We start from the raw sequence: 18,678 nt of genomic DNA on the forward strand, positions 1-18,678 counted from the left end.
AAAAAATAATTAAAAATATTAAAAAAAAAAAGGTACAAAAGAGACGGAGGGTGAAGGCTGTGAAGCCGCGAAGGGAAGGGAGCGCATTAAGACGTCGTAACGGGGTTTAAAAGAGACGGAGCTGACGGTTTAAGAGAGGAAGATGCGGGAGCCGTTGGATGGTGGATCGAGGGTGGAGAAAGCTCGGCGTTGGACGTTTGATGTGTGACGGAGAGAGTAACGGGCTTGGTATAAAAACTGGGTTTGAAAGGCAAGAGTGCATTTCGTTCCATCAGAAAACCAGAAGAAAGCACGAAGCTTTCTCTCTCTAACTCTTTCTCTCTAGAGTTTTAGCCTTCGAGTTTCATTTACTTTTTGAATTGGGAATTCAGATTCGAATTCGTAGAGCTGGCCTATGTGAATGTAGAGGATCCAATCGAAGCTTTTTCTCTGAGTCTGCGAGAGCTTGGAGAGGTTTGAATTCTGAGAACAGAGGTCCTTTTGTGCTGCTTTAATGGAATCTAAATTCAGAAAATTGACTTGGGTTTTTGTTTTTCTGGTGGAATTTATGTTTTGCAGATACATTCCAAGAGTTTCCGAAGTAGAATTCGATTGCGATTTTGTTGGGTAATTTGCAAAACCGATCTCATTTCACTGGAATTTGCAGAGAAATTCGTCGTTTTGCTTTGTTTCCCTGTTCTAATTCATCGTTTGGTTTTGATTTCGAATTCTCAGGCTCATTTCGAAGAGATTCGACCCGTTTTCTGAAGAAATCTCAACTAGTTTTCTGAGAGTATCAGGGAGACGAGCTCTGAATTTCGATCGTTTCGTCGATTTTTGGGTGTAGATTTGCATTTTGCGGTCTCAAAGGCCGAGCAGAACAAGATTTCCCAGAAAAAGCAAAACTTCAACTTCAAGTTCTGGATTGTAGGTGGTTGAGAAATCTGAGCATTACAGGTGAGGATTCATTTATCCGGTTCATAGATCAGAGTTGAAACCAAAAGTCTCCGCCTTTGATCTTACTGGTGGATTCCATTTCAACCCGTTTTTTGAGTTCATCGAATCTTCTCATCTTTCAACTCCATTTTCGTCATCTCCATCGAGTCGAAGCAATCTGTTTGTTCTATGGATTCTCAAAAGGACATACTTCTACATCATAATATATGCTTTTCCCATTGAAATTCCAAGAGTTCTGTCTCTCTGTCTCTCTGTCTCTCTCTCTCTCTCTCAAAATCGCAATCTCTCTGCATCTTCTAATTGAATCCATCTTTCGGTTCGAGTCTTCTCTCAAATTTCGCATTCTGGGTTCTGTCAGTTTTCTGCAACTAATACCTTTGTGTTGGTGAAGATTTTATTTATTTATTGGTTTATTTATTTTTGTGCCGGGTCATTTCCATCGATTGTCCTTGAATTTTTTCAGCATTCAAAAGAAACGGCCTCTCTTTCAATATCCACCAACCTTTCGAGTTTTTTCTAGCCAGTTCGAACTCCGATGTTTATGTTCTTCTTCTGCCAGTTCTAACTCCGATGCTTATGTTCTTCTCCGCCATCAGTTTTTTTAGAAGTTGAAACACCAGAAGAAGTAAAAACTTTCTGTTTGTTTCCCGGGAAACTGAGAGCAAGAAGAAAACGAACAAGGCAAGAGATGAAACTGCGCAACATCTTTGTCTCCCCAGTTATCAAGGATCAAATTTTAATGCCTTGTCCTTCCCCTACATTTTCTGGATCTTCATCTTCTCCATCTATTTGGATAAACTCGTTCTTTTTAATTTGAATTTTTATTTCTGGGTTCTTGCAGTTGCAGACAGCCAGCCACAACCCAATTCCAGATTCTCGTTTTTGCCTCCTCTGTCCTCTTTTAATTTTGTTTAACCCCGGTTTAAAATATAAAAGTACGATTTTAACCTAACCGCTGTAATTAAATGCAGATGGAAAGGGACCGTACCAGCAGTAGAGATAGAACCGGCGGGGATGCATTCCGTCTCCGCCGAGGTTGCGATCCGACACCAAACGACGTCGGACTTCGTTTTGCAGTGGGGGAACCGCAAGCGCCTCCGGTGTATGAAGATCCAGGTCAAGGAGAAGGACGACTCGAGCGGCGCCCCGGTTACCCGAACCACGGTCCGGGTTGATCGCCGGGTCGTTCGACCCGATAAGGACTTGGCCAATCAGCCTTCCACCACCGTTAATCAGACGAGTAACGGGTATTTGAATCTCCGTCAACGGCCGTTATCTCCGCAGCAACCGCTACCTCAGCGTATTCTCAGGTCGGTACTCTCACTCACTCAGTTACTCTTTTCCTTCGCCCGACGTCGTTTAGGTTCTCTTGCTCTTTGCTAATGTGTAGTTTCGTCGTTTAGTGAGGTGTGATTATGCTGGGTTTTGTCGCTTCAACTTTGGTTTCTAGCCTTGTCTGAGAATGATTTATATGAAATGAATTCATCGTTAATCGTTAATTTTAATAGCACAGTCAGATCATTAGGTTTTAAATCACTCAGTCTCGGCGTTGAGATTTTAGATTTGTGAGAAAATATTAGCATACTTGATCTTAAGCAAGTGTTTTGTTGCTCTGATTTATCAAAGTACAGTCAAGGTTATCGACTCTGACCAAAAAAAAAAAAAAAGGATAAACGGAAACTTGGTTCGACAATTAGATCAACTACATAGTTAGACACTCTAAACGAAGAAGCGGATCTCATTATATTGGGTGACCAATTTAAGTACAGCTCTTAATGCACACGGCTCGAGTGCTGCCCAAGTTGTCTCCTTTATATGAGTGGGATTGGATAGTGTTTATGTAGGATTGGATAAGGCTAGAGAGTAAGCACTAATGATCTTTTTGTCCCGCACCACATGTTTTATATTCCTGTGGTCTCATTCATTTAATTATAAACGTTCTGCTTTAAGCATGTGTTTAATGTGTAGTTTAATGAAGTTTTTTAGAGGATTAGGACTTTAATTATAGAATTGGGGCTGGATCTGTTGTGTAGGTTTTTATGTTGACCCACTCTCCAATTGGTCAGGTGGGGGTGCAGAGATGGGTAAGTTCCGGAAGGAGAGAGCTCATGGTAAGTACGTGAGGCCGCCTTCTTTCCTTGTCTTTCTAGAAAACCTAGTAGCTGAATCACTATAAATAGATTGCTCATGTAGTCACAACTGACTTTGTGCAACAGAAACACACATCACGAAATACTAAATTTAGAGAGAGAAAGAGAGAGAGAGAGAGAATCTCGAGTCGCACAAGGAGCGTTTACACCCTCTCGTACCTAAGGTAAGAGTTCGACTCCTGCTCTTCTCATGCTTTAGATCTTAAATTGTGAAACCGATTCTATCGAGTAATTTAGGGGGATCAAGTCATAGTATCGGTGAGTTGTGTTCTAAGTGCAATGAACTTGATTTGAGTTTTAGCTCTAGGAATGACGTGCACGTGGATAATTCTGAGCCATTGATGCCAGGCACAGCTGCTCACCACATCAATGGTCGGAAATCACTCACGCGTGCTCCGTCCCAATACCTTAGTGTCATTGATTTATTACCATAGGAATTGTTGAAGCTGATTCGATCATAAATCTGGTATGATATGTTTCTTCTTTCCTTGCTTTAAACCATCCTATCCGGTTATAACATGTAGCAGGCGTATTCCTACTGTGATCATCGGAACCTCCACTCCATCGTTTAGCATGATTGGCATCCGTTCCACAACGACCGGCACCCTGATTCCACGGCCTCATTGGAAAAAAGGAACGGGCAATTCCCGTTCCACGTGTCCATCCCATAACCGAATTCCATCAACTACCCATCATCAGCCGTCCGATTGGATTAGGCAACAGGTCGGCCTCTGTCTACAGCCGACACGTGTCCTTAACCCTCAAAAAGGCACCCTCGATCCAACGGCCGAAAACCAGCCGTAGAACCAGCTGGCACGTCGCTTTTCCGCTCTCTCTCTGTGAAATGTATTATCTGGTTTTTTATTTATTTAAAAAATAAATGAAAAAACTAACAACTTCCCACCATAAAAGCAAAACGCAAAGGTCCCGCAACGAAGCCAAACACCACGCTTCATTCTCTACGCCAAAAACCCACAGAGTTTCTTTCACTAGCCTTCTCTCACCCACCGATCTAGATCGACCGAGGTCAATCTTGTAATTTGACGCACCCACGTCAAAATTTTATTATCTCATTTATTTGGTTTTTTATTTTTTGCGAAAATATCATTTATTATGTTCTATCTATGTTTTTATTTGATTTTATGATTTGATATCTGGTTCCGCAGAAACTCAGAGATTACGAGCGCTGCTGCCATGAGAGGCCAGAGCAACGGCGGAGGAGGGGTGAGGGGAATTACCTCGCCGGACAGGGGTGCGCACGATAAGAAAAACCACCACCACCATAATGAGATTAATCATCACAACAAGTCTGCAGCGTCTTCGGACACGGCGCACGATAGCAAGAAGGGCGGGTCTTCGTCGGGGAGCGGAGAGGCGGCGGCGGGGCCACCGATGGTGTGGCCGCCGAAGTTCGTGATTGCTTTGACCAATAAAGAGAAAGAGGAGGACTTCATGGCGATTAAAGGGTCCAAATTGCCTCAGAGACCAAAGAAGCGTGCCAAGTTCATCCAACGCACCCTCAATGTAAGCTCTCTCTCTCTCTCACTCAGTTTTTAATTTAATCTCTGCTTAATTAGTTTCCTTAATTAATGATTAGGGATTTAAGTAGCTTTGAACACCATTGCAAAAACCTAGTTTGATTATAAGTTGCTTGATTTAGGAAAAAGTCAATTTGTCAAGGTAAAAAATTTAGAACTACGTCGCGACATTGTTTTAAGTTAATCACATAATGTTACATATATTTCTGTTTTTCGTAACTATACGTGATTAACTTGAAATACGCAATCTCAGCATTAACGAGGTCTATTCAACTCCTTTTCGGATCTTTAGAGTTGTGTTTTTGGCTAGAAATTTACATTGCTTGTTGTGATTGGTTTGTTATTTTGTATATGCAATTTGTTGTTGTCACAAAATGTGGACTAGGTCTAGATTAGTTGAAGGATAAAAAAAAAACATAAAGTTGGCACCGGTACAAGGTCATCGTTGCATATCGCGTCAATAGAAGAAAAAAACATGTTTGAGTTTTGTTCAAATGGTGATGTTTCATTGGCGCTAGAGACGTCACTTTAGCAGTGTATGTATCCTATAAATTGTTCTCGTGAGACCGTTTAATTTTTATTGGTGACACGTTATATAATTTAAAAAAATGATCTACTTAAAATTTTATTTTTATTTTTAGTTTTAGATAAAAAGCCAAAGGAGTGCTAAAGTGACAGCAAGAACCAGACATACACGTGTCCCAAGGACATCATCTATACCTAATTCATCCCCCAAAGTTTCTTAGTTGTCCAAGTGGAATGACGAATTATTGGTTTTGGGGCTTAATTTTTTTTGTAATATCTAATATTAATTAAATTGTTAAATAATATGAACGTGGCAAATGGCAATAGTTGGTGGTCGCTTTTCGGTGGATTTCATGGGAAAGAGATCTCTTCATATCCCTTCCTTCAAAATCTATGGATGAAATGAGCCGAATTTTTGACATTGATCAAACGGTAAAAAATTATTATAACTTTTAAAAATTTTTACTAACTTCTCTGTTTTAGCGGTTGGATCAAATTTTAAAGACCTGAATCATTTGATCATGGGTTTTGGGGAAAGATCCAGAGAGGATCTCTTTCTGATTTCATGGTGATTGGGCGGTGCATTGCCTCCCACGTGTACGCATGTGATTTAGTTGGTATTCGATTTTTAAAAACCAGTGGGCTCTTAATAAATGTTCTTGTGGTAAATATGGTTCATGTGGAGGGCATATTCGTACTTTCGTAGTCATAATTTTGTTGGGTGGCTACGTGAGCCTGACTGTCGTCCGGCTTGGACCGCACTGCCAAGTGCCAAGTACAGAGAGAACAAAAACGCACTATTAATCTGGTTTTCGATTCCAAGCAGAGAAAAGTGCTTATGAAAAAAGCCTATAGTGCTTTTTCCCGTTACTTAAAGCAAAAGCCAACCCTTTTGCCTTTGTCCATAAAATGTAATGATTAATCTAATTCTTTCCATTATTTTTCTGCATTTATATTTAATAGCTTGTGAGCCCGGGAGCATGGCTTTGTGATCTGACGCTGGAACGGTACGAGGTCCGGGAGAAGAAGATTTCCAAAAAGGTATTCAATTATTTTGAATTTTAAGCAATTTTCATCAATTTCGGGTGAAAGTAGGGTACGCGGTGGTTAGGCCACTCTCACAAATGGTCACCAAATATGGGTATGTCTGCACTGGAAGATATACCTACTTAGGGTCGGATGGTACACAACGGGGCATGTTTCTTCGTGAGAGTGCCTTTCTAAATTCTAATCTCGTTGGTCGGGCTGCCCTACTCTAATTTTCTCGTTTTCATGCATTATAACTAACTAGTTATTACTTTTTGGATGATGCAGAGACCAAGAGGGTTAAAGGCAATGGGCAATGTGGTGGAGTCTGACTCTGAATAAAACGAGGTTTAGTAAAAAAAGATAGAATTATAGGGTTTGTGTTGATGACGAAGATGACAAGGTTGAGAGGATCTTAGTTTTCTTCTTCTTCCTTTTTTGCCTTCGTTTCGAAGGGATGAGAAAATGTTAGAACTCTGTAAATCTTCCACCTTTCAACAGTCTGAAATAATGAACGGATTTGATTTCCGTTTGTGTATACTGTCTTTGTTTTTACGTTCCGCCCAATGTTCCGAACAACACGATCACGAACGAATGAAAATTTACCCTTTGCGAAAGCGTTATTGGGATTTAATTCCCCCAGTCATGAAAAATGTTACCCGAGGAAAAATACAATCGTCAATTGTGGTAACTAATTGTTCGATCTATTCTTACCCAATGGTAAAAAAGAAAATGTTCTTTAAACTTTTTTATTTTTCCTTTATCGTTGGATTAAGATCGAAAGATGTAATTTTCTTTAACCTTGAAATTCAGGAGACTGACAATGCATAATTAACTTGATGACAATAGTTTGATACAAAACTCATTACAAAATATGTATGATTCGTTCATCCGTGTGAATCGAATCTAATCTCCTCTAACCAAGTAGAAACTAAATATGGACGAATTCATCATTGCATCGAATTGACAACTTCGATAATAATGCTCAAATGGATAACGGGGAGTCTACGCTTTGGTGGGGTGAGTGCTCATAACACTTGAGTCAGAGTCCTCATGGACAATGGAATGCATTTCAGACTTCACCATCCGAGTGGAAACCCGGACTCCATCGCTCCCTAGATGTCAAGATTTTTTTTACATCGTCATGTAATGTTATTATTCTGTCAGTTATAATATAAGCAGATGAATATAGTAATATACCTTATTTTAAAAATAAATACATAATTATAATTTAAACAAAATAATAATACCACGGACGAAATTCTAGATATAAAAAGAATCACATACGTGCTAATGATATGGTGATAATAGTTATCTAAAAGATACATTTGATTTGCAGTTGTTAAGATAATGACAAGCGAAAAAAACACACAGAGAATTACGTAGACATTAGCAAATTGTCAATGTCACATTACGTTTTATGTGGCGTCTCTAATTGGCATTTTTTACGTGATTAGGGAGACGTGTCAGTAGTAATTTATTTCTAAACGCAATATGCACTTTCAACGGTAAGGTAACCAATCAACTGCATTAAACTATGTGAAGGTGAGAAAACATGAGTCATTTGGTGGTTGACGGAGAAATAAACAGGGGAGTTGAATAATGAGTCCGTTCACATTTACAATCATAATTCATCATCATTGTCATTAAATTCTTAATCTGCTTTAATTAAGAAAAAATTTCCCTCTGAAGATTATCTTCAAATGAGATGTCAAATTTTAAACACAAAATTTAAATTTAAAGGCTTATGTGACACATTGATCTTTTTATAAATTTTATTCTCTAACCGATATGTCAAATTTAAACTATTATTTACTTTTTATAGTTGTAATTGGTATTTTAAAACAAAAGTTAACTATTAAAATTATAAAAAGTATTTATTAATTACTAAAAATAGATTTGAAGTTGCTGTCATTTGCTGCTTTTTCATGTCATGCCACATAAGAATTGGTATTTGGATTGGAAAGTGCTAGTGATGTCTGTTATTACTGTTATTGTTGAGTCTGCCCCCATCACCCATCATCCGAGTCTTGTCAACGACTAATTCTAACGCTGATTGTGGAGACCAAAAACTACACATATTTGAATTCGCACTACACTATATCCACAGTGATTACAAAATATCAGCATTTTATAAATGTGAATTCGGTCAGTTGTCGGGGCAATAGACTTTTCCTTTTGCATTCAAATTCAAATTTCGTGTATTTCCTACAATTATGCTTGAAAGGGCAGACGACGACCCAAAACTTAGGAATCGAAACAAAGAGGATTCTGATAGTGTTCGACAACCAAACAAATTCCAACATTACTTGTTAATGTGAATTACGTCAATTGGTCGCAGTTTATATGCCTCTTACCACTGAGTACGAATTCTATGGCATGTAGGTTAACAGTCGGTACTTGACCACAAAAGTTTCGTGATGCATTTTTTTCCTTCTCTGGATTATTTCTCTCGACCAAAGAAAATAACATCCCGAATTGTAATTATCGGTGTACCCACAAAACTGAAGAATTATTATCCATGTGATGAGAAACAGCTTAAAAATTATTATTTTATATTTGCAGCTGGAAAATATCGCTTTGTTGGTTGGAATAAATAATTACCACCGACTCAGATACTCAGTTTTTTGCAGTCACCTTCTTTAAGAAAATTCGTAAATTAAATTAAATAATACAGATCTGAGATGTCTGCTGTAACTCACATTATCTACTTCTAAATTTCTAATTGCAAGATTCTCATGAAATTAAAATTAAATTAAGAGAATAAACATCGAGATCGCAAGCTAATCACACTCATCAAACACAGAATTACAGAATTAGAAGAGGAAAAGAGAAAATTAGACAAACGAAATAAAATAAATGAATTATTTACTCATAATAATACTCAGAAATCCACAAAATCCATCATAGTAATAATGATAGCAAAGCCATCATATGTAAATGAAATCGCTAAAGATCCATAGCCATCAGTTACTAAAACGACACTCGCTACTAAATAAAACGAGTCATAAAACCCCAAACCGCTCTACACAGCCACATCCAGACCAGCAGCAGAAAACGCGAACTCAAGCCCTGAGCGCAGATCCGAAGGCCAGAGCGGCGACGGCGGCGACAATGGCGGAGACGAACGATGGGGAGATGGATGTTGCAGGGGAGGCTGGGCTGGGAGCAGGGGACTCCTGGGCGGCGCCGATGGCCAAGAGGACGGCGAAAAGGATTGCCATGAGGGCGACGACGGAGGATGCCTTTGAGACTGCCATTCTTGATAGGGTTCGGACCTCTGTGTGCTTTCAGGAAACTAGGGTTTTTGAAGACGCAGAGAGACTGAAAGCACAAGTATATGAGCTTAGGTGAGAGGTGGAAAGGAGAGGGCGTAAGGAACGTTATTTATAGGCGTAGTGGCGGGCTGGTCGGGCAGCTGCCCGCTGAACACAGGCTGGCTAATTGTTATTGTTCGGCGCGACAGCTCACATTGCTTGGTATGGTAAATTTTACCTTAATTTTACTTTCGTTAAAATTTGACACATTTTTCGTTTCGTTTTCCTTTCAGTTTGTGTTGACTACAAAAATTACAAAACCTACGTGGCCCGCAGGCCGAGTAACTAATGAGCTAACTACGTCCTTCGGTTGAATGCGGGGCGTGCCAACTCGTCGGCCGAGCTCGGCCGAGGAGTAAAATGTGATGTCGCGTTGGGTGCGTTATCGACTTCTGTATCTTGCGATTGCGACCGAGGAAGGAACGCTCTCGGTCTCTGGGTTCTATAGCTTGAAGACAAGGCTACTAATTCTACGGAGTTCACAGGTCGTCGGACCCTGATTCGGTCACTGTGATTATATTCGTAAGAGTATAAGCACGCCGAATCGAGACCAAACTATATGGGCACAGGTACTCGAATGTGATGTATGTCTTGATGGTAAACGTAGTTCGGCCGTCGGAATGCCGAACCCTGAAACTTACTTGCGAGTATCCAATCATAAACTCACTCGGCGTCCAATACGCCGAGCAATGCAACTCGTAACACCCAACTACGCCGAAAAGGCTTAGTTAGATGACCTCTACCAACAAAGGTTCGAAAACCCTTCTCGGCCGAGACTTAGATAGATAATCGGTCGACCTCGACACAGTGCTGTTTATCCAAACTGAAGGTGTTTCTCGGTCGGCTGATTCTGCGGCAGCAGTGCTGTTTATCCAAACTGAAGGTGCTCACCGGTTGCTTCCACAGTGATGTTTATCCAAACTGAAGGTGTGTCGGCAGGAAAAGAAAAGGAAAAAATCTCAAGGTGTTTGAGAGGTTTTGCGCAGGGCAATTGTATGCTGATTGTGAAGGGTCCTTTTCTATTGCGTGATTTCTTGTATTTATAGCAACTCGCTCCTTGAATCCCAATCTGATTTGGATTGGGAGTCCTTGTCCCGGTTTACCCTTAACTCGAACAATCCTCGTCCTACTGGGATTTTGAATTCTCCTCCTTTTGAGGCTTTATCCCTTGCTGGTCGAGAATCCTGGTCGCACCAGGATTTCCTTGACCTTTCCTCATTTATCTGGACTACTTAAGATAGGATCTGGCCGACCCTGCCAGCTGGTCCGGGTTCCATTATTTGGCCCATAGCATGTCATTACCTTGGCCGAGCACATCTTGCTGCTCGGCCCCATCATAATATTTTGGGCCCAAACAGTTTGTCAATTAAGAGATATTTTTAGTGTCTCGAAAATACAGTATGGTACACACAAAGTGTAATAATACGTTTGGTTGATTTCTTTTTTCTTTTAATTTTCATCCAACTGTATTATTACACTTAATGTATCAGATCGTGATCTTAGCATATTGAAAATTTTTCGTCAATGAACCCGTCTTCCATTTATTCCTTTGCAAATGTTTTCTTTGCCCAGTTAATCGCATAGTGTTAGTCTACTCACTTATAAATAAAAAGTTGTAAGTTCAATTCTCATTCATATCAAGTTCGACTTTAATTTAATATAATCAATATATAATCCTCAGTGTAAATATATATTCATTATACACATTTGTTTTGATATATTTCTTGATTTTTCTTTGATTTAGTTACAGTAAAAAATGAACTTGAGTGCAGAGAAAGAAAACAATCACGCGGAAATTGTTTTGCGTGCACAATTGGTGCTAAAGTCCAAACAAAATTAAATTCTAAGGATTAATGTGTAAGAAGAAAAATTAAATGTAGGAAGCTGAAAATTCGAATAAGCTACGGCGACTAATGCTGCAATGCAGCCACTTTTACATTCCCCGTAGGTCCCACTATAAAACACATCGCGTGCAGCATGTGAATTCATTTGTGTACGCGTGGTCGTTTTAAATTTCGGGGGAAATTTTACTATTAAACCTAAACGACGACGTATTCAGACATGCCCTAACGACTGGGGTGTCTTGTTTGGTCCAACTCAAGTGGAGAATATATTCTCCGAGAATGATTACCCTGACGCGTGAACGCATCTTACTCGCGCGCATCAGAATCCGTACTTCCGAATCAGGTGAGTCGACCGTACGATCAACGACGGGGATGAACGCGTGCTAGCACGCGGTTAAGGAAGAGACTATATAACCTTTTGCGCGTTAAGATTATTGCTTTTATATTTCTTTCCGTTTTTTCTTAAAAGTTTTAATTGGAAAAAAACAAAAAAAAAACCGCCCACAATGCGCAATCAGAGCGGTTGCAGCGCAGAATTGCGTGACTTTCTGGTCAGCAACTGGGCCACCGTCCGGGGTCCGACACGTGGGGAGTCTGAGAACGACAGGGTGTTGAATGGGATGGAAAAACGACAGGTGTAGGGTGGAGATTCTGTTTGCTTCTGATATTTACTTCATGGGAATTCCAGAACATTCGCTTGGCATCATGTATTTGGAAGTTGGGGGGGTGCACATGCATGAGTGGAAGTTACTGTAGTGCCCCTAAATGATGGGGGCCGGCATTTTTTATAGTCAGATTCATCAACCATGATTGGGTGGTCCATGATTGTCTGCATGTGAAATAAGGTACTGTTTAGTACGTAGGACGAGACATAACAGAGTGGGACAAACCGTTCCGTCCCACATTTGGTGCGCCTAAAACGGATGGAACGAGCTGTTCCACGGGACAAGTTTTGGGTGAATTTTCGTTTCGCCTCACCCCCTGGAACGACTCGTTCCACATCCATGGAACACAAAATTATAACCTCTCCATCTCCTTCTTCCTCCTCCTTGTTTCCATCCGAGGGCATTTTTGCTCCCGCTCCGTTCCGTTCCGTCCTGTCCCGTCCTGTTCCGTCCCGTCCCGCATACCAAATGATACCTAAAGGTACGTGAGAATATTAGGTCTCCTTTTTTCATTTAAGGAAATAAATTTGCTTTTAAGTCCGTTGGATCGGTGGAGACCAAGTTTCCGTCAATTTCGTATTTTGTTTTATAATTTTTTTTAGTTAGATGTTGCAAGTTTGATGACGATAAGTTTATGTGTTTGTGATGGAACTTAAATTTACTATTAAGTTGTTTCGGTTTTCCAACGTCATAATTTTGTCATTTCAAGATTGTTATTTTTTCTTATTTTAATGAATTTGGCTTCATGTTTCTTTTTTTTGGGGCAATTTTGAGGTAGAAAAGTGATTTTTACGAATCTATTTTCTTTTTTTTTTTTTTTAAATATTTTTTTATCGTTAATGAGTGACTGAACTTCATGTTAAGTCGAACTTGAGACTAGTTGAACTGTGAATAAAGCTATTACCGTTTGATAAATAAAAAGAAAAACAATGTGTTGACCAAAAAGAATGTGAAACCAAACGGGCTTGGAGGCTTTTAAAATTTCTTCCACGTTCCATGGCGTGTCCAGAGGGTAATGGGTCTTCTGTGGGCCCAACAGATTCTTTGCTGGTCACATCAAATGAAGAGGTTGGGTGTTACACCTACAACATAAATGGGCTTTTCTCTCACGCGCCGTACAATCCCACCAACAATCGCCACGCGTGTAGAGGAGCCATATAGTAATCATGAACCGTATAGATTTACCGTTAACAATCACATGCGTGTGATCAGCTACGGAGTCAAGATTTTAGTCTAAAAAGGATCCAAAAGTCTCAATACGAAAAATTCTCATAATCTTATAAAATTACCCTGTCATGTGTTAAGTAGTTGACCATCGTCGTTTAAGTCTGTTATGGTGTCATCCTTATTATTCTTTATCTTGAATATAAATTTCAAGCCTCTCTAACTTTTTTCTTTCCCTTCTCCTCAAAGCGCATATGCAACAGATTGCTTGAACTTCATAGGAATCACTAACCTCAAATCAAAACCCGATGAAAAAAGTTAAACTAAAAACGTCAGATTGGGGCTTGTGCCTACAAAAAAACCTTGAAAATCATGCATAGCACTACACTTTTATGTGTGAAAAAATATATCAAAATGAGCCTAATACCATCGTCGTCCCTTCATGACTTCGCCTCAGCACATGAGCCACTCTGTAGCATATGCTATGATTTATGTACAAAGCAAAAACAAAAAGTGAACAGAATCAGGAACAAATTATTCAAATATAGTGTCTATCAATCATCAAAATATCAAATTCTCAAATACAAAACTGTGAACAAAATGATACGCCCCAATGCGAAATTGGGTGCTACTTCTCTGTACATCTCAAACTGTTATAAACAGTATATTTTGCCAAAGACCTATCAGGTGAAACCCCAAACCAGCAAATATTACAACTGAGGTTGAATTTATCGTAACAAGCAAATACACACCGTGGCGATTGAGTTTTGCACTCTCTTCGGCTCGAGACGTCGACTTGGCCGACTGTTTATGTGTTAGAAACTTGTAACTTAGAAGCCCAGAAACTTTGGTGCTAAATGCAAAAGAGGTTCCATGGCACTCGGAGCAAACTTCCTTCCAAAAAGAAAGCAGATTGTTGAGTTCTGGCCATTGTAAGTGCAGCGTTGACCCCAGAAAATTCTCTTGAGAAATTCCTCCGTGATGTCCGCTCTTCCAAAGGTAGCCGGGTGAGGTCCACCCCGTGACCAATCCACCCAAGTAATGCTTCTATTTGCTAAAGAATTCCCGGCTTCAATGGTCAGCATCGTGGGGAAGTAGTGCTCATCAACGTAACATGCGGGTCTACAGAACTCTTTAAATTTGGGGTAATATTTTGTATCCTCGACAATGCTGATGGCAAGCTTTCGGTTAACTTCAAACCACTGGGAGCCCTTGCGCCAATCGGATATGTTCACTTCAGGTGCCATGTTATCATTGTAGCGTCCTCTTCCATGTGGCCCGGGGTCATCAAATGCACCGACATAGCTGTACTTGGACTTCATCAAGTAGCGGTGAACGACACTGAAATTATAAAGCGGAATGCATGATTCAGAAAGAAGAATGAACCATTCGTTGGATATGTCGAGCAACGCATTAGCAAGGAGTCTTCTCTCAGCATCACACATACTCATTCTTCCCCACTCAGCAACCTGCGCAGGACAAAACCAAAACTCAGCAAGAATGTTTAATGGCAATCAAGATGACCATAAAACGTTTTCCCTGAAACTCATTTTTGAAGCTACTAAGTGTTAATTAAATCGTTAAGTGAAAAGGTTAAACGAAGCAGAAAACATACGGAATATAGTCACACATTTGAAATATATTCATCTATCTTCGGGCAAACATCTATACAAACTTCAATTCTGCTGTCCGGTATCATTCACATAAATAATTCACCTTATTCTTACTCACAATTTGAAGGCATATATCAATAACACTATGTAAAAGGAAACATCATAATTGTGGCACAAGAATGATGGTTAGAGATGAATCAAGAACGTTAATAAGAAATCATGAATATGAGATGAGGTCGGAGTATCGCCCAAGAAGTTATGCTTTTACATCATCTGTTCATATGAATGCATCTGTGCCTAGTGTATATTTCACAAGCAGGATTATCAACTTCATGAATTTAAAAAGTCAGATCCATTCATTCAATTGAGTACATGGAACAAATTGGGTTTCCTACCCTCTCTCGGAGACGGTATTCTACATCCCTGTAATTCCAAACATGATAAATTAGAATTGCCCCTTTTTCTACCAATACACAGATAGGTTAAACCCTTTCTTTGATCATCTCTAAATATTACCGCCTCCTGCAGAGGCGCTTTCCATTTTCGTTACATTTTGAACTTCAGACACACAACCTAATGCAAGCAACCGGGGTGTGTGCTCACCACAGAGAAAATCAAGATGTGCAAAAAGTAAAAGCCAGAGAAACCATTGAATGAATACCGGAACCAAAAACATAAATTGTGCACTTATTGCAGAATCTTTCATATAACATATAGATAGGTGCATACCTGGCTTGGAATATGTCTCCCATAAAAAGCCGACGAAGGATTAAAATGGGGTTGAAACGATGGTAGTGAATGAACGTAGACTGAATAAAGCCTTTCGTATCCCTTCAGAAACCTCTCCCAAAGGGTTGCCAGCGGCAACGGCCCCTTAGTCAAGAACATAAATGCAATCTTTGGAACTTTCTTAAAAGGATATTTCTTTATCCTAGGCGTAAAAGAAGCCCTCCAGAACAGTTCCTCATCATTCATGGTGTGTTTAACACTTGATGGCGGCTTAATCCATCGGTCCAAACCTCTTGGTTCCTCAAGGCACGGCTGGAAAGAGGTTGCGGCTGTTGTCATGACGCCATTGATTCCAAAATGCCGAATTGTGTATACGCTAATGACTGAGAAAGTAATACAGAAAAGCAGAAACAGCGCGAATAACTGGAGTAGCCTAATCGGCAAGGCCTTCGTTTGGCTTGCCCGGCTGCTAGTAACACCAGGGTCATTGCCTTCCTCTAACGGCACAGCCCTCGATTGCAAATTCTGCATCTCAATAAAAACACCCCACCAGGATCAAATTCCTTAACTCTTCCGCTTCCTACAGACTACCTCCAAGTGTCTGAGATCAAAATTTTCCCCACAAACTTACTTCTCTCTCAAACAAGCAGAAAATCCAGATTCCAAATTACATCTTGCATCAAAGATAGTAAATTAGACTTGAAATTAACCATATTCCAATCGAAATCACGCAGTTTTCTCCCAAGTTACAACCCCACTAAGCAAAAACTAACTCCTGGCAGATCCGAAAACTAATTCCACAGCATCCCAATATCCAAACTAAACACATACTGCATAAAAATCTTAACTTTTTCACATGTCGATAAACCGAGGTTATAACTTAAAAACAAGAATCTAAGCTGGGATCAAATGTTAAACAAATCGAACTGCTTGTGCACCAGTCAAAAAGTATGACATACCATGTGACCGTAAAAGGTTGGAGGTTGACTTTAAGGACATGAAGGGAGGGTTTGGATCCTTAAACTTCACGGCTTGAGTTGCGCCCGAAAGTACGGGAAGTGGCCACGTGGATGAAGAACACGGGAAGGCGATCACTCAGAGAGGACCTGAGAGACAGATACGAAGGTTGTCTGAATTGCGTTTTTGTGCGAGATTAAAGAAATGATATTTCTGAGATTTCAAGAATGTTTAATTGTTTACTATATTTGACGATTCTTCTACTCACACGAGGCGAGTGAGGAGGAGACGGGATCCGTTTGTCGGGTGGTATATCTCTCTTCTTCAACAGAGGTGGGAAGACGAACCAAACTATCTCGTCCAGTTGCGTGTGTGTATTTTTTTGGGTAAATTTTGAGTTGGTAAAAGTGAAAATTATTTAAGTTTTAATGGTAACAAATCTAAGGAATAAATGCGAGTTAGACTCATGTTAACTACTTTGGTCATTAAAGAAAAAGTTGTACCTAAATTTGTAGAAGAAGGAATGTATTTCTGTTTGTAACTGAAAAATTAGAATTTATGACGAGTAATGTTATTTAGACACTTGAGACTGACTATATTGCTCACATTATCGACACATAATGAGGCACTACAATCTTCCAGTAAAACGTCACAGATGAGATTTAGAGGTTCTTCAAACCAAAAAATGTCTTTTTTATAAATGTGCACAAAAACGCAATTGAGCTTGTATATCTTGTGTTAGTGAAAAATTACTTTTTAAGAATCGAAATATAGACAAGTAATAGAATAGCAGTCGAGTTCAAGAGTTTTTCCTTTACGACGGTTCTTAAAGTGTTGCGACTATGAAATGGAGTAATTTGTGAATGATTACAACTTGATAGGTTTCGCATTTTGCCTAACTTCCAGCAAGACAAATGACACCGTCTTGCACGTTTCCGCCCCTAGAAGCAACAGACAAATGTGGAGCATAATTAGCATCGCTCAAAGCAAGAATTAGCTTTTCATTACCCTTAATTTAGGCTTTGGATAGAGACTAGCCTTTTATTAATACAGCTATTTTAGGGCTAACTAGAAAATGTGCCCGCGCAATGCCGCGGGACTTGAATACATGATGTTGAGCTGTATGATGAAGATATGTTTTATTTGAATAAATTTAACACAATGAAGAATGAAGAGAGGGATAGATGAGTGAATGAGGTTGATAAGATATGTAGTTTTGTTTTTATATACATTCAACTTAACTGATGTGAAAAGACATTGATCAATTAACAGAACGAAACTGAACGTTTTGGTTCCTTAATAAACAGAAGTAACATGTAGTTTACACAAATGTTGGCCTTGTAGTAAAGGTGGCAAAATAGATGTCATTTAAGTTAGGCACATGTTTGAGCAGTTGACAAAACATATAAAAACTGTTTTGTTCTTATTCTAGCATCATAGTTTTGAAGCACAAACGCGCAAAGTAAAAACTATGCAAGATGTTTGTTTCCTTAAGAAACAGGAGTAACATGTTGTCCACACATATTTTGCCATTACATTTAAGATGGCAAAATATGTCTTGTAGGTTGGTTATCTATTTCAGTAGTTACCAAAAAACAAAAAGAGTGTTTCGTTGTTGTTGAAACAGTCAAGTCCTTAAGCTAAAATGTTGAAAGGCAAAAAGATGTAGAAAGCCCTGCTGCAGTCGATCACGGAGATTGTGGTGTTAACTTTTTCTGAGAGTGGACATCTTCCGCACTATAACAAAGAATATAAATCATAGTTTAACAAATGCTAGCATGATGTTTGTTATGTAGGTGTATGCTGGAAAAACAAATTGTAATTTACCTATCTTTGGTTTTTTTTGGTTTGAGATTTTGTTTTGAGTGTGGCTATCGGCACTTTGTCTGCTGGTTCAATTTTGGGGACAACCAGATTGTGGAATTCTTTAGCAATTCTAGCAGAATTGGTTGTGTCTGTTTGGTCGCTGCGAGGTTTTTTGCTGTCAATGAAGGTACAAATTTATAAGGTTAGAGAACATCTAAGGAAGGGAGAATGGGACCAGTGAAAGTAAACATAAAAACTGAAACATCCCCATCTCTCTGCAAATCTTACAAACAAAATCCCAAACGTAATCCTTGAAATCCAAATAGACCTAATTCAGAAACCGTTTCTCTCGGACACCCCATACCATAGAAAATGCACCTTACACCCCAAACATAATGCTCAGTGGCC

General features: G+C 39.5%; 2 protein-coding genes across 9 annotated transcripts; one reads left to right on the forward strand and one right to left on the reverse strand.

Moving 5' to 3' along the window:
- Nucleotides 1-254: 254 nt before the first annotated feature.
- Nucleotides 255-6,713, forward strand: LOC103951877. Of its 3 annotated transcripts, XM_009363356.3 has the most exons (7): nucleotides 255-453; nucleotides 559-606; nucleotides 715-936; nucleotides 1,908-2,246; nucleotides 4,253-4,610; nucleotides 6,113-6,190; nucleotides 6,464-6,713. In XM_009363356.3, the coding sequence occupies exons 4-7, from the start codon at nucleotides 1,951-1,953 to the stop codon at nucleotides 6,515-6,517; spliced, it is 786 nt and encodes a 261-aa protein (XP_009361631.2). In that variant the 5' UTR covers nucleotides 255-453; nucleotides 559-606; nucleotides 715-936; nucleotides 1,908-1,950; the 3' UTR covers nucleotides 6,518-6,713. The 3 variants fall into 3 exon arrangements, with proteins under 3 accessions (XP_009361631.2, XP_048435792.1, XP_048435797.1); XM_048579835.1 differs by lacking the exons at nucleotides 255-453; nucleotides 559-606; nucleotides 715-936; nucleotides 1,908-2,246 and adding an exon at nucleotides 3,943-4,121; XM_048579840.1 differs by lacking the exons at nucleotides 255-453; nucleotides 559-606; nucleotides 715-936; nucleotides 1,908-2,246 and adding an exon at nucleotides 3,952-4,112.
- A 6,966-nt stretch (nucleotides 6,714-13,679) lies between these two features.
- LOC103951891 (glycosyltransferase BC10) lies at nucleotides 13,680-16,858 on the reverse strand. Of its 6 annotated transcripts, none has more exons than XM_048579850.1 (3): nucleotides 16,708-16,858; nucleotides 15,508-16,613; nucleotides 13,680-14,634 (listed from the first exon to the last, which is right to left on the reverse strand). In XM_048579850.1, the coding sequence occupies exons 2-3, from the start codon at nucleotides 16,036-16,038 to the stop codon at nucleotides 13,996-13,998; spliced, it is 1,170 nt and encodes a 389-aa protein (XP_048435807.1). In that variant the 5' UTR covers nucleotides 16,039-16,613; nucleotides 16,708-16,858; the 3' UTR covers nucleotides 13,680-13,995. The 6 variants fall into 6 exon arrangements, with proteins under 6 accessions (XP_048435807.1, XP_048435809.1, XP_048435819.1 ...); XM_048579852.1 differs by having other exon boundaries at nucleotides 16,733-16,855; XM_048579862.1 differs by having other exon boundaries at nucleotides 15,508-16,032; nucleotides 16,467-16,823.
- Between the last annotated feature and the right edge of the window lie 1,820 nt (nucleotides 16,859-18,678).

This window comes from the organism of the source record quoted next, unplaced genomic scaffold (assembly GCF_019419815.1).
Source record: "Pyrus x bretschneideri cultivar Hongxiangsu unplaced genomic scaffold, Pyrus_bretschneideri_v1 Contig1, whole genome shotgun sequence".
NCBI classification, from domain to species: domain Eukaryota; kingdom Viridiplantae; phylum Streptophyta; class Magnoliopsida; order Rosales; family Rosaceae; genus Pyrus; species Pyrus x bretschneideri.